The sequence below is a fragment of the Callorhinus ursinus genome, unplaced genomic scaffold, assembly GCF_003265705.2.
Source record: "Callorhinus ursinus isolate GAN/ISIS: 27379988/994484 unplaced genomic scaffold, GSC_fseal_2.0 scaffold48, whole genome shotgun sequence".
NCBI lineage: Eukaryota > Metazoa > Chordata > Mammalia > Carnivora > Otariidae > Callorhinus > Callorhinus ursinus.
The window spans coordinates 111,390-125,942 of record NW_027397110.1 but is presented as its reverse complement, the minus strand read 5'-3'; the positions used below and the strand labels follow the sequence as shown (position 1 = coordinate 125,942).

The 14,553-nt window shown below is 57.4% G+C and overlaps 2 protein-coding genes across 5 annotated transcripts in view; one reads left to right on the top strand and one right to left on the bottom strand.

The window, feature by feature from the left end:
• The first annotated feature begins 486 nt into the window (after positions 1–486).
• Positions 487–13,722, top strand: SELENOO (selenoprotein O). 2 transcript variants are annotated; one of them, XM_025881472.2, is made up of 9 exons: positions 487–1,088; positions 6,222–6,425; positions 7,687–7,867; positions 8,526–8,656; positions 9,093–9,373; positions 11,609–11,759; positions 12,598–12,783; positions 12,929–13,085; positions 13,191–13,355. In XM_025881472.2, the coding sequence occupies exons 1-9, from the start codon at positions 508–510 to the stop codon at positions 13,353–13,355; spliced, it is 2,037 nt and encodes a 678-aa protein (XP_025737257.1). In that variant the 5' UTR covers positions 487–507. The 2 variants fall into 2 exon arrangements, with proteins under 2 accessions (XP_025737257.1, XP_025737255.1); XM_025881470.2 differs by having other exon boundaries at positions 489–1,088; positions 13,191–13,722.
• Positions 12,118–14,553, bottom strand: part of TUBGCP6 (tubulin gamma complex component 6) — a 32,159-nt gene continuing 29,723 nt past the window's right edge. The window contains exons 23-26 of one of the 3 annotated variants that reach the window (XM_025881466.2): positions 14,283–14,496; positions 13,994–14,193; positions 13,796–13,902; positions 12,118–12,935 (exon numbers count right to left, since the gene is read on the bottom strand). In XM_025881466.2, coding sequence (XP_025737251.1) covers positions 13,811–13,902; positions 13,994–14,193; positions 14,283–14,496 — 506 coding nt within the window. In that variant the 3' untranslated portion in view covers positions 12,118–12,935; positions 13,796–13,810. Of the gene's footprint in view, positions 12,936–13,795; positions 13,903–13,993; positions 14,194–14,282; positions 14,497–14,553 lie in introns of those variants that run through there. The other 2 variants (XM_025881467.2, XR_012375284.1) reach the window with 2 other exon arrangements.

The window sequence follows — 14,553 nt, the reverse complement described above, 5'->3', positions numbered from 1 at the left end:
CCCTTCTGCCCCGCTGCCCGGCGCAGCCGAGGACAATCCAGAGACGGGCCCTGGCACAGCACGGGGCCCGGGCTGACCCTGGCTTCACCCCGGAGTTGAGAGGCACCCCTGCTGGTCTACCAGGGACGTCACTGAGCACGGTCACCCCACTCGGAGCTCTCAGCCCCGACTGTCCGGTCTTTCCCGGGTCGGACCTCCGGGACCTGCTGGCTCGTTACGCAGGCCCGGTTCCCCCGCTCCCCGGTCCGCTTCAGCACTCGGCCAGCCGCAGGCCCGCGGAAGCGGACGGGTCGCGGGGGCACAAGTCCTCCTTCCCCGCCCGGGCTGCTGCGGGGCCGAACCGCAGGAGCGGACAGACGCACGGCGCGGCCAATCAGAGTCAGCCTTTCGCGGGCGCGGCCCGCGCAGGCGCACGAGCAGACACCACCGCAGGCGATTGGGCGACTGGGCACGCGTGCCGGGGCTTCCGGTCGGGGCAGAGGGGCTTCCGCCGCAGCGGCGCCGCGGATGGCCGCGTTCGGGGCTGCCGTGAGGGCCTTGCTCGCGGCCGCCCGTGCCCGGTCGCCGCCGCTGGGCCACCGTCCGCCGCGCGCGCCCTGCTCCGCCTCGGCCGCTGCCCGCGGCGCTGCCATGGAGCCGGCGCCCCGCTGGCTGGCGGGGCTGCGCTTCGACAACCGCGCCCTGCGCGCGCTGCCCGTGGAGACGCCGCCGCCCGGTCCCGAGGGCGCCCCGTCCTCGCCGAGGCCCGTGCCGGGGGCCTGCTTCAGCCGCGTGCGGCCCGCGCCGCTGCGCCAGCCGCGCCTCGTGGCGCTGTCGGAGCCCGCGCTGGCGCTGCTGGGCCTGGGCGCGCCGCCCGCCGACGCCGCCGCCCGCGAGGCGCGCGAGGCCGAGGCCGCGCTCTTCTTCAGCGGCAACGCGCTGCTGCCGGGCGCCGAGCCCGCCGCGCACTGCTACTGCGGCCACCAGTTTGGCCAGTTCGCGGGGCAGCTGGGCGACGGCGCCGCCATGTACCTGGGCGAGGTGTGCACGGCCGCCGGCGAGCGCTGGGAGCTGCAGCTCAAGGGAGCCGGCCCCACGCCCTTCTCCAGGTGGGCCCGGGCGGGGGGCTGGGGGCCGGAAGGGGCTGGCCCTCGGAGGGGCCCCGCACGCCCTCTCCGGTGTGTGGGGTGGGGGGCGTGCTCAGTCCCGCAGTTTCCCTTCCTAGCTGGGGGTGAGATGTAACGGGAAGTTTGATCTAGGGACAGAGACCGGGGGAGGGGGTCCCGATACCCTGGCGAAGGGAACAGCTTGTGCAAAGGCCCTGAGGTCAGAGGGAGAGGGCCGAAGGAGGGGCCGTGGCTGCAGAGCCTCCGCCCCTGCTGCAGTGCTGCTGCCAAGTGCCCTTGTCCCCTCTGACCGGCTCGGGGAGGGATCCCGCTGCACTCCCCCCCTGGTCCCGCAGCGCTAGCAGCTGCTCCGTCCCGTTCCCATAAACAACACAAGGACTTTGGAATCAGTCCTGCGTGTGACACTGGTGTTTACCGCTTGCCCAGCCTAGCCACCGGTGCTCGCGGGAGGCAGGGTGATTTGTCCTCTCCAGCGTAGCATCTGTGTGTCCACCCACAGAGGCCCAGTGTGTGGCCGGTGCCCTGGACAGGGACAAGACCCCCCTCAGATCCGATGCCCCCCGTGGTCATTCTCCCAGGCACAGGCGTCTGAGCACTTGTGGGCCAGGACCTGGGTCCAGATCCGGACAGCCTGACCCAGCCGGCAGGGGGCTCTCAGAGCTGTCCTGCCTCTTACATACGAACAGTGCTGATCGTCCGTTCTGCTCTTTTCCACTAAACAGCGGGTGCATTTAGTCCGTATTTGTTAAATGCTTGTTGAATGGCTAAAAAAGTTACACCTGAGTTGTCATTTTCTGTTCAAAGAAATCCTGAGGGCATGTGTCTTCTCTGGCCACTTCCCTGTGCCCTCCCCTCCTCTCCCTCCAGGATCTGACGCATCCTGCACCCCCTGCCTGCCTCCCAGCAGCTCCATCTCTGACCCCCAGAATAACTCGTTCTTCCTCATCACCCAGTCTCCAGGCCTTTCTGTCTCTGGAAGTCTCCTGAATTCAGCCTAGCACCACTGCCGCGCCCCACCAACAGCCTGCTCAGAGTTGTCTGCACCAGTGACTAATGGGAGAGTTCTGCCCCTTGAAATGATATGTAAATGCTTCTCACCTTGGGGCCTGCTCATTCTTTGAGCATCTTTAAATTTTATATATTCAGTTGGGTAATTTATTCTTGCCAGTCATAAAGACAAACCTTTTTGTGAGAGTAATCTGCTATGGGATATCTATTCTATTTGAAGACTTGAGTGTTAAGTTCCATGTTTCTAGACTTGAGGTCTGCTAGAAAATTTTTCTTTAAAATAGAGGGGTCATGGGGCGCCTGGGTGGCTCAGTCGGTTAAGCGACTGCCCTTGGCTCAGGTCATGATCCTGGAGTCCCAGGATCGAGTCCCGCATCGGGCTCCCTGCTCAGCAAGGAGCCTGCTTCTCTCCCCCCTGTCATGTACTATCTCTCTCTCTCTCATTCTCACTCTCTCAAAATAAATAAATAAATCTTTAAAAATAAATAAAATAAAGGGGTCATTTAACCTTTACTCAGGTTAGCACCCACCCCCCAACATGTCCTAGGTTCCCCAGCCTCAGCATGACTTGAGGCTTAACATCCAAAGTGGCTTTGTGTGGCTTAAGGCCAACTCCTGGCTGGGGTAGTACCCAGATGTGGGCTTTGGGTGGTGGGCAGGTGACTTCTCGCCCATGCCTCCTGCCTGCCGAGGGGGTTGAGATTTCAGGACATGCCTCTCCTGGCAGGTACGAAAGAGCTTGTCCTCAGCTGGGTCCATCCCAGCAGCTCGGCTGGGAACAGACATGGGTGTGCTGGAGACGGGACTGTGTCGTGGGTCCTGTTGGCTCTGTGGGTGCAGAGAGGCCCTTTATCCTTGCTGTGTAATTGTCCAATTCTAGCTTTTGCTTTGGGAACCTTGCCTTGGGCAAGAAGGACAGGCTGCTGATTTTCAGGACCATTTTTACCAGATTCAAGATTAAATTGAGCTGTGCTGGCTTCCTGCTGAACATGAAATCTAGCTGGGTAAGAGGTGATTCTCAGGACCAGGGAGGGGTGGATTGACATTTGAGGACAGGTTTCCTTGTCACAGTTCCTCTCGTGGACTAGAAGGAGGTGAGTGGATTGCAGCTGTCACACTGGCCAGAGGCTGACGCAGTGGCCCTGGGGTGACTGCCAGGTCTGGTTTCCAGAGGGATGAGACATACTCAGGCAAGGCGAGGCCGGAGACCTAGATGTGTCTCCACACAATGGGGGCTTGCAGAACCCCGAGCACCATGACCACCACATCAGGGCATGCAGCACATATACAGTAATAGCATTTGATGAAATTGAGCTCCCATTCATGGTAAAAACTCAGTAAACTAGGAAGAGAGGAACTTCCTCAAATTGATAAAGAATATCTCCAGAAAACCTACAGCTAACTTCTACTTAGTGATGAGAGCCTGGAAGCCCTCCCACTGAGATCGGAAACAAAGTAAAGATGTTTCCCCCACCATTGCCTTTCAACATCATACTGGAAGTCCTAGCTAATGCAATAAGACAAGAAAAGGAAATTAAGGGTACACAGATTGAGATGAAAGAAAACTGTCTTTGTTTGCAGATGAACATCTATGTAGAAAATCTCAAAGATCTGACCAAAAACGTGAACTAATAAGCAAGGTTGAAGGATACAAAGTTACCATACGAGTCAGTCACTTTACTATGTACGAGCAATGAGCAATTGGAATTTGAAATTAAAAACAATACTGATTACATTATTACCCCTCAAAATGAAATACTTAGGTATAAATCTAACAAAATATGTATTTGTACCTAAGACCTTTATGAAGAAAACTACAAAACTGCTAAAAGATATCAAGGAAGGACTAAACAAATGGAAAGATGTATCACATGTCCATGAATGAGAAGACTGAATCTTGTCAGGATGTCAGTTCTTCCCAGTTTGACTTGTAGATTCAATATGATCCCAATCAAGGCACCTGGGTGGCTCAGTCAGTTAAGTGTTTGCCTTCGGCTCCGGTCATGATCTCAGGGTCCTGGGATCAAGTCCCGCAGCAGGGAGCCCGCTTCTCGCTCTGCCCCTTCTCCCTGCTTGTGTTCTCTTTCTTCTCTCAAATGAATAAATAAAATCTTTTTAAAAAATACAATCCCAATCAAATTTCAGCAGGTTATTTTGTAGGTACTGATAATGTGATTCTAAAGTTTATGTGGAGAGTCAGAAAACCTACAATAACCAACATAATGTTGAAGAACAGCAAAGTTGGAGGACTTCAAGCCTTACTATAAAACTATAGTAATCAAGAAAGTGCAGTGTTGGTGAAAGAACAGATCAATGGATAGACCTCCATAAATGTAGTGATTTATGACAAAGGAGCAAAGACAATATAATGGAGCAAAGATAGTTGTTTGAACAGATGGTTGGTGCTGGAACAACTGGACATGTACACACCAAAAAATGTATCTAGACACAGACCTTAGACCCTTCACAAGAATTAACTCAAAAGGGATCATAGACCTAAATGTAAAATGCAAAACTATAAAACTCCTATAAGATAAAATAGAAAGTCCAGAGGCCCTCAGGTTTGGATGTGATTTTTTAGACACAACACCAAAGGCAAGATCCATGAAAGAGATTACTGAAGCTGGACTCCGTTGAAGTCGAAACTTGTGCTCTACAAAAGACAATATCAAGACAATGAAAAGAAAAGCCACAGATTTGGAGAAAATATTTGTAAAAGACACACCTGATATACAAAGTATACTTTGAGTATACAAAGTATACAAAGAACTCTGAAAACTCAGACTATAAGAAAACAAAAACAAAGACTTTAAAATGGGTTAAAGATCAGGTCATGACCCTGGGGTCCTGGGGTCAAGCCCCGTGTCAGGCTCCCTGCTTGGCCAGCCTGCTGCTGCTTCCCTGCTTGTGCTCTCTAGCTCGCTGTCTCTCAAAGAAATAAAATCTTAAGATGGGCTAAAGACCTGAACAGACATGTCACCAAAGAAGAGCTAGAGATGGAAAATAAGTACATGAAAAGGTGCTCAAAATCATATGTCATCAGGGAAATGCAGATCCAGACGACGGTGAGACACCACTGCACACCTATCAGAATGGCCAGATCCAGAGCACTGACACTAGATGTGTCTCCACACAATGGGGGCTTGCAGAACCCCGAGCACCATGACCACCACATCAGGGCATGCAGCACATATACATGCACCAAATGCCGGTGGGGATGTGCAGCAGCAGGAACGTGCACTCACTGACGGTGGGCTTGCAGAATGGTGCAGAAGACAATTTGGCAGTTTTGTAACAAAAGTCAGCATACTCTTACCAGATGATCCAGCAGTTGTGCTCCTTGCTATTTACCCAAAAGACTTGAAGATCTCTGTCCACACAAAAACCCTGCACACAGATGTTTGTAGCAGCTTTATTCATAATTGCCAGAGCTTGGAAGCAACCAACATTAAGTGTGGTACATCCAGACAATGGAATATTGTTCGGCACTAAAAGAGAAACCAGCTATTGGGGCGCCTGGGTGGCTCAGTTGGTTAAGCGTCTGCCTTCGGCTCAGGCCATGATCTAGGGGTCCTGGGATCGAGTCCCACATCGGGCTCCCTGCTCAGCGGTGAGTCTGCTTCTCCCTCTCCCTCTGCCTGCCGCTCCCCCTACCTGTACTCCGTCAAATAAGTAAATAATATTTAAAAAAAGAGAGAAATGAGCTATCAAGTTCTGAAAAGACGGCGGCGGGGGGGGAGGGGGGCACGCCTGAGATCCTTCATCCTTACTGTAAGAGTGTTCTTGTAAACTCATAACAGAACTTCAGGCTTACAAGGGAGTGAGTTACACTCCCTGCTGGCTGGGTCCTGTTGCAGAGGCCTGATGCAGCCTCGCTGTCCCAGCTGCAGGCCAGGCACCTGGTGCCGTGGCTGCCACATCTGGGGCAATGTTAGGGGCCCATCCGTATCAGGTATTCTCTAAAACAGAGGCCTTTTACAGTGACATTACAGCTGTCAGGGAATGATTTTTAAAAAAGCCCTTAGAATGCTGTCTTTCAGTCCCTCCCATTTGCTGCCTGTTGAACGGACACCCTGATGGCACAACAACCTGTGTGTTTGATTTCAGACAGGCCGACGGCCGCAAAGTCCTGCGGTCGAGCATCCGCGAGTTCCTGTGCAGCGAAGCCATGTTCCATCTGGGCATCCCCACCACGCGGGCCGGGGCCTGCGTCACATCCCAGTCCACAGTCGTTCGAGACGTGTTCTATGACGGTAATCCAAAATATGAGAAGTGCACGGTTGTGCTGCGTATAGCTTCCACTTTTCTAAGGTAATGCTGGGGTCCCTTCGGGCTGTCATTGTGCGGAGACAGATGACAAGGCTGGTGGAGGGAACGCCCCACAGGGACACGTGTGGGGAACCCATCCCATGGCCAGTCCCGAGCAGCACCAGATGGCCACGAAATAGATGCTGGGCGCCTGCAGGGAGGGAGGGGGTTTAATGGGCAAAAGGCACCGGACATTTCCTGGGCCGGGAGTCCTGTTCTGCGTGTGGATGGCTGTTCAGGCACCTGTTGCCCCCAGAAGGGAGGTGGTGGCAGAGAGGTGGCCCGTGTCGCGGGTGCATGGCTGGCTTGAGTGAAGGGGGACAGGGCCTCGGGCCAGCCGAAGAGGGGCTGCCCAGAAGCGGGGCTCTGGGAAGGGGCATGTGCAGAGCTGTTCACTTGGAGTTTAGGACCAGGAAGGACATGAAAGTCACCCAGAAAGTGGCCTCGTTCCGTCACTGTGAAGAAGAGGCGACTCCACGCGTGCTGTGCCCCCATCCGCCGTGGCCACCCTTGCTCCAGCCCGGTCATCAGCTGCCACCCTTTCTGGTCCCTCCCTGATGTCACCATGCTGTCTGGCATCACACGGTTCTGATGGCCCGAACCCATGGTTGTCAGGAAGCAGCTGTGACTCCCTCTGGTCCTCCCTCCTGTGGAGCCAGGCGGACCCTGTGTGTCAGGGCCCTTCCCACGGTGCCTAAGGCTCAGCACCTGGCTTTTTCTTTTGTCGTCTGGGAGCTGGAGGAGCCAGGGCGGTCGCATCCACCTCCCCCAGGAGACCCAGGGCTGCTTCCCTGAGCAGCGCTCCTGGCAGTTCGACCAGAGTAACCTGGGGGGCTGGGGGGTCCCCCTGGGCCTGCTGGCTGTAATGCTAGTCGTGGCGACCAGAAGTGTCTCCAGACACCGCCTCACGTCCTCTGGGTGACACGACCACACGGTCGTAGAGCTGACCCTGCTTGTCACCTGACCGCAGGACGCCAGTCACCGCCGTGCTCCTTGACCTGGGGGTGAGCACAGAGCCCTGCTGGTCCCCAGAGGCAGCCGTGCCTTCCTGGGCCCCCCACACGTATCCGGCGTGCGTGGGAGCTAACCAAGGGCAGAATGGGTCTGTCTGTATCACCAAAAGACTAGTTATGTTTTTGTTGGTTTTGTTTTAATCAGGGTGTTCTTACCGCTAGAGGCTACAAGGCCTAGCAGCCAGACTTCTGTTTTTCACAAGGGGCTAGAGCCCTGTTTAACCTGTTAAAATGATGGGTATTTCCTCCAGGTTCGGATCCTTTGAGATTTTCAAGTCCGCAGATGAGCACACAGGGCGCGAGGGGCCCAGTGTGGGGAGAAACGACATCCGAGTCCAGATGCTTGACTATGTGATCAGCACGTTTTATCCTGAGATCCAGGCCGCGCACGCCGAGGACCGCGTGCAGAGGAATGCCGCTTTCTTCCGGGAGGTAGGCGGGGCTGCACAGCAGCCCTCCCTGCGTCCCGCCTGCTGATGAGACACGGTCTGCTGGACGGTGGACAAGGTTCTCTGAGTCGTTCCCCTGTCCCAAAGCCTGTCCCCCCTCGTTGACTCTGAGCAGGACCGACTTCTGGGAATGCTGCGTTGAGGGTCAGGGGCCCTGGGACAAACCCAAGGATCACTTTGTTTCTGTGGCACTGGTGGGGCTGTGTGCCCCCGCCAGGCCCAGCAGGAGAACGGTGGGGGGAAGGACTCCGCTTCCGGGGGGGGATGCGGACGGTCACGGTGGGGCCCCGGGCACAGCAGCCTGGACCCAGGGCAGGCTTTGCCGGCTCGTGTGACTTCCCTGTTTCCACACGGTTATCCTCCTGGGCCTGAGTCGTGGGCATAGTCAAGGCTCCCTGGTATTTTTGGTTTCATGGGTAAAAGCCAAAATTAGTATATCGAAGAGACAGATGGCCTGAGTGGAAATTAGAGCCTACACGTGTGCGCTCACCCAAAGCGCTTTTCCTTCTTACACGTCCTTCCGCGTTTGCCCCCGCTGCTGAGTGTGCGCTGAGAGGGCAAACCCGAAGAAGTCCCTGGGAGCAGAGCTGTCCTCAGGGAGGGAGGGGGCAGGCGGCAACCTGCACCCTGTCATGCCGCAGGTGACCCGTCGCACGGCCCGGATGGTGGCCGAGTGGCAGTGTGTGGGCTTCTGCCACGGCGTGCTCAACACAGACAACATGAGCATTGTGGGGCTCACCATCGACTACGGGCCCTTCGGCTTCCTGGACAGGTGAGCAGCCCGGGGCCAGCATGTGGGTGCCCATGGCACAGGGACCACTGGGGAGGGACCAGCTGTCCTCGATACTTGGTTGGAAATGCCTGGTCAGCCCTTCCCAGCAGCAGAAATCCCCTGGAAGGTTTGGAGCAGAGCGGCATTTTCAGAGGGTCCCTCCATTCCCGGATTGGGAATGGACTCAAGGGGCCAGGGCGGGAACAGGCAGCGAGCAGGAAGGAGGGACGTGGCCGGCCAGGGGCAGTGGGCTGAGGCAGCTCCGCCCCCCTGCCGACTGAGCGAGTAGGAGTCAGCTGCGGCGCCTGGACCTGCACCTGTCAGAGCTGGGCCCCTGCGAGGCAGGGCAGGAGGGCAGTGGCCACATGGACGTAGCCTCTGGGCACCCCAGGACCTGCCTCATCCCCTTGCTGGCTCCCCTCACCCCGTGTGGCAGGTATGACCCTGACCACGTGTGCAACGCCTCCGACAACGCTGGACGCTATGCGTACAGCAAACAGCCCGAAGTTTGCAAGTGGAACCTGCAGAAGCTGGTGGAGGCCCTGGAGCCCGAGCTGCCCCGTGAGCGGGGTGAGGCCATCCTGGCCGAGGAGTTCGACCCGGAGTTCCGCCAGCACTACCTGCAGAAGATGCGCAGGAAGCTGGGCCTGGTGCACGCCGAGCTGGACGAGGACGGAGCGCTGGTGGCCAAGCTCCTGGAGACCATGCACCTGACTGGTGAGTGTGGCTAGGGGGTCTGTGCCACACTGGTGGCCCGGCGTTTTCGTTTCGGTGAAATAGACACAACATAAAATTGGCCATTTACCATGAGGTGTGCTCTTTGGGGGCACTAAGCACATTCACCCCGCTGTGCACCCATCAGCCCCGTCCGTCTCCCCACACGGACACCCTGTCATTTCCTCCTCCTCCTGCGCCCCTGGCACCCCCGGTCTACTGTCTGTCTCTGTGCCGAGAGGGAGCGAGCGAGGGCACAGACCCCACCAGAGGCCCCTACTGTCCTGACTGGGATGCTGCTCTGTGGGCTCTTTGGCTTGGGTATCCAGGCAATGCTGAGTTAGGAAATGTTCTCTCCTGTTTTTTGGAAGTTTGAGAAGGACTGGTGATAATTCTTCGATATTGGGTAGAACTCACCAGTGAAGCTATCTGGCCCTACCGTTGTCTTTGTTGGGAGGGTTCTGATGGCCCATTCAGTCTCCTCGCTTGTTATAAGGCTACTCTGATTTTCTACTTCTTCCGAGTCCACTTTGGTAGGTGGTGTTTCTAGGAATATTTCTGTGTCATCTCCGGATCTGATGTATCAGGGTGGAATTCAGTCTTCTCTTCGAGTGCTCTTGCTCTGTGGTCCATAGTCACAGCCCCACTTTCATTTCTGATTTTAGTTACGGGGCAGTAGCTAAAAGTTTGTCAGTCTTGTTGATCTTTTCAAAGAACCAGCTAACTCTTGGTTTTAGTTGTTTTCACTTCATTTTTGTTCTCTATTTTGTTTATCTCTGCTCTACCCTCGATTTCCTGCCTTCCGGCTAGCCTAAGTCTTACTTTGTTTTCTTTCTAGTTCCTTAGGTGTAAGATTAAGTTACTGGTTTGAGGCTTTTTTCCCTTTGAGATTTAACAGATATGTAGCGGTGTCAGGGTATGTGAGTCACTATTTGTAGAGATCGCAAAACCGTCGCCTTCCATCACCCCACAGTTGCAAATTTCTTTTTGGGGGGCGGATAAAAGAGGTCTGCTCTCCTAACGTAGGTAATTAGCACCATAAAATTCTGACCACCGCTTTTGTGGCATCCTATAAATTTCAGTATTGGTGTTTCCACATTTTCCTGCCTCTACGTATTTTCTGATTTCCCTTGTGATTTCTTTTTGGACCCATTGGTTAGTTTTCACAGTATCTGGGATTTTACAGTTTTCCTTCTGTTTGTGATTTCCATCTTCACTCCACTGTGGTTGGAGAAGATACCAGTCTTTTTAAGCATACTGACTTGCTTTATGGCTGAACCAGCGGTCTGTCCCATGTGCACTTGAGAAGACCGATGTCTGTCTGATGGAGCAGCCTGACAGCGTTCAAGTCCCCCCGTGCCCTCACTGGTCTGCCGTGCGGACGTTCCATCCAGTATCCGGAGTGGGGCGCTGAAGCCTCCGGCTCCTACGGGGAACTGTTCTGTTTCTCCTGCCGTTTTACAAGTGTTTGGTTTGTATGTTTGTAACCGTTACTTCTTCTTGATGAACAGGCTGTTCGACACATAAAGTCCTTGTCGTTTGCAGGTCTCTTGCTGACAGTGGTAGGGCTGGCCCCGCTCTGCAGGTTACCGTCTGCTTGGGGTATCTTTTCTGTCCTTTCCCTTTGGGCTCGACAAGTTGGAAGCACTTTAGTTCAAGCTGCCAGTCTCATTTGGAGATGAACCCATTTAAAGTCATTACTGATGAGGATTTCTGTCGTTGCGCTATTTGTTGTCTGTGTGCTCTGCTGTTTTTCCTCCCTCACGTCCTCCATTCCTGCTTTTGTGTCTCTGTTCTGGTCCCTTCTCGTTTCCCTTCTGTGTCTCTTCCTGGGACGTTCTCCCGGGGTTACAGTGACTGTTTTAACAAGTCAGGCCGAGGACCTCCCCGCATCTATTCTGTGTTACGCCCCGTTTGTTTGTAAGTGTTTCAGGGGCTTGTCCTTGACGCTCTGCAGCTCAAATAGGCAGTGGGGACTATGACCACAGTGGGGGTGGCCAGGGGCTGACCTCGGCGCCTGTGCCATATTTACCTGATTCACGGATGGAGGAACGGGGGCTTGGAGTGGTGGCCGAGCTGGGTGGCAGGTGGGTGGGGGCTGTTGAGGAAGCTGGAGGGGAGGGGTCGGGAGCCCCTGGGCCTGGCAAGGCATCTACACTCGGCGTGGATGGTGGTGCAGGAGGCAGGTGCAGGGCCCTGCCTCTGCCTGCCAGCACCCTGAGCAGTGGCGTGTTCCAGGGGCCGACTTCACAAACACCTTCTACTTGCTGAGCTCCTTCCCAGTTGGGCCAGAGTCCCTGGGCCTGCCTGAGTTCCTGGCCGCGCTGACTGCACAGTGTGCCTCCCTAGAGGAGCTGAAGCTCGCCTTCCGACCCCAGATGGATCCCCGGTGGGTACCCAGGTCTCACTTCTTGGAATGTGCTTCCAGAAGGAGAGGACCATTTAGAACAGAGCACTCCAGGGAACAGAAGAGGGAGCTGGCTGAGGCTCCTGGGGAAGGGGGCGGTCGGGCCCTCGTGTCTGCAGCGCTGAGGCCCACCGGTCAGAGGGAAGGACAGCATGTTATCACCACTGGGGGAGGCCAGTGGCACAGCTGGGGAGCAGCTTCCCAGAATGGCTCTCTTGTCTGCCCGGGAAGAGCCCCGGGGCCCTCAGGTCTCAGCCAGACCAGGCTTTCCTGTGCCGCCTCGCACTGGGAAGAGCACACAGTGTCTGAGCCCACACCCGGAGTAAGACACGGGAAGCACTGTGGTTTGAGAGAATTTAGTGCCGCAGGGTGGTGAGTGCTGACGGAGGACAGGCTAGTAGGACCAGGGAAGGGGGTGTTGGTGCTGTCCCTGCCCCACCCCCAGGCCCTTCTGCAAGTGGGGAAGGACCCGGCCTTGTGGCCACCGTGGAGAAGCAGCCAGCAGTGACCTCCCCTGGGGGGAAGCAGGTGCCCCATGCACCCCGGGGGCCCGCAGGTCAGCCGCGGCACTGCCCCCCCGAGCACTGCCCCTCGGCTGTCCTGCGACCAGGAGGGGCTGCCGCAGAGTAGGGGTGAACGGCTGCCTCACCAGTCGGGCCGGGTCACCCCCTCGTGGGGCAGTCAGCAGTGGCAGAGCAGAGCCGCTAAAGCCACTGCCACCTCCCCCGCGCCCGACGGCCGTCTTCCAGGTGCCCAGTGGCCTCAGGACACAGCCCACGGCCAGGGGTGGGGACGCGCCTCACGCTGCCCCTCTGCACAGGCAGCTCTCGATGATGCTGATGCTGGCACAGTCCAACCCTCAGCTCTTCGCACTCATCGGCACCCGGGCGAACGTCACGAAGGAGCTGGAACGTGTGGAGCAGCATTCGCGGTTGGAGCAGCTGAGCCCGGCTGAGCTGCTGAGCAAGAACAGGGGCCACTGGGCTGACTGGCTCCAGGAGTACAGGTGAGGCTCCAGGGGGCCGGGCGCAGACTGCTCGCGTCGCCCTCTCCCTGGGAGGGGGCTGCGGACGACCCCCCAAGCAGGGAACCAAATGCAGGAGGGGTGTGGGGGCGGCATCTGCTGGAAAGATGAACTTGGATGATTCCAGAACCCGGCTGGAGAAGGACAGGGAGGGCGTCAGTGACAAGGATGCCTGGCAGGCTGAGCACACGCGCGTCATGCATGCCAACAACCCCAAGTACGTCCTGCGGAACTACATTGCCCAGAATGCCATCGAGGCTGCCGAGAACGGAGACTTCTCAGAGGCAAGCACACACCTGTCCCTCCTCCGTCCCTGGGTCCAGCAGCAGGGGATGGCCCGGGGAGCAAGTGGCAGCCCCTAAAACTCCTCTCCTATGGCCCTTCTCCAGGTGCGGCGGGTGCTGAAGCTACTGGAAACCCCTTACCACAGGGATGGGGAGGCCACCGAGGTCCCGGAGGCCACTGAGCCCGAGGGGGCTGGCGGGGCAGACAGTGGGGGGCACTCCTACAGCAGCAAGCCCCCACTGTGGGCGGCCGAACTGTGCGTGACGTGATCCTCGTAACGGCCTTGGAGGCCTCCACACGTGGAGCCCCCAAGGCCCCGAGTCCCACCGAGTCCTTGAGGCGGTGCGCACCCTGTGGACAACCCCACCCCTGCCTCTCCATGACGGCCGAGACGTCCAGTCAGGCCCTGACCCGTCTCTGTCTGACGTAGACTCAGCAGCCCAGCCCCACGCTCACTGCGCTCCCTATAAAAGCCGCTTTGTGCAAGGACAGGAGCTCAGCAGAGGGAAGCAGGCCTGGGGTGGGGTGGGGTGGGGTGGGGAGGGGGAAACAGAGTGGCCCCAGCCCACCTTGCCGGCCTGGCTCCTGCCTACTGGGGACATGCGGCCCCCAAATAAACCAGCAGCTTCCCTGGTCCGTCTCTGTGTGGTGACTCTGCCCCTGGCCCGCCATCGTGGGGACCCGGAGGGGCCGGGGGGGGGGATGGCACCTGTGTCACGCGGCCTCAGGCATCCTGATAGTAGTTGTTGAAGTTGATGCGCAGCAGGAAGTCCTCCAGGTGGGGCTGGTAGCCCCGGTTCACCAGCTTGGTCACCACTGGGGGGGGGGGGGTTGCCGCTCAGCCAGGCCCACCCGGTGGCCTCTGCCCTGCTGTCCCCAAGCCCTCCCGGCCCTGGGGGACAGGCACCTTTAAAGAGGAAGTGGGAGTAGTACTTGAAGGTGCTGTAGGACTGCTGCATGAGGGCGAAGTTAGGGTGCTCTGCACCCTGGGGGCCACCAGCCGGGACCCAGGGCTGGGAGATAAGCTGGCTGCGGAACTTGAGGACAAGGCTGAAGATGCTGTGGATGACGTTCATGACGGGCGCAGCCTTCTCTGTCAGCAGGCCCCTGGGGGGGGGGAGCAGGCAGCTGCTGGTGAGGGGCACCTGACCCCCTCTGCACGTGCCCAGGGAGCAGCCCCAGGCACAGCGGCTCACCTGAAGACAGCCTTGTGCAGGTACTCCGCGTGCGCACGCTGGATCTCCTCCAGGTCGCCCACCTGCGCCAGCCGGGCTCGGAACTCACACCAGGTGACATGCAGGATCTGGTTGGCGATGTAGCCCTGGGTGACCTTGACAAAGTGCTGCATCTCGTGCTTGAACAGCTGCAGCTGGCGGAACTGCACGGAGCCGGCCGCGTGGCTCACCAGAGCTGCGGGGGCGCAGAGGGGTCAGCCGGGCCCCAGCCGAGGGCAAGCCTGGGCTCTGG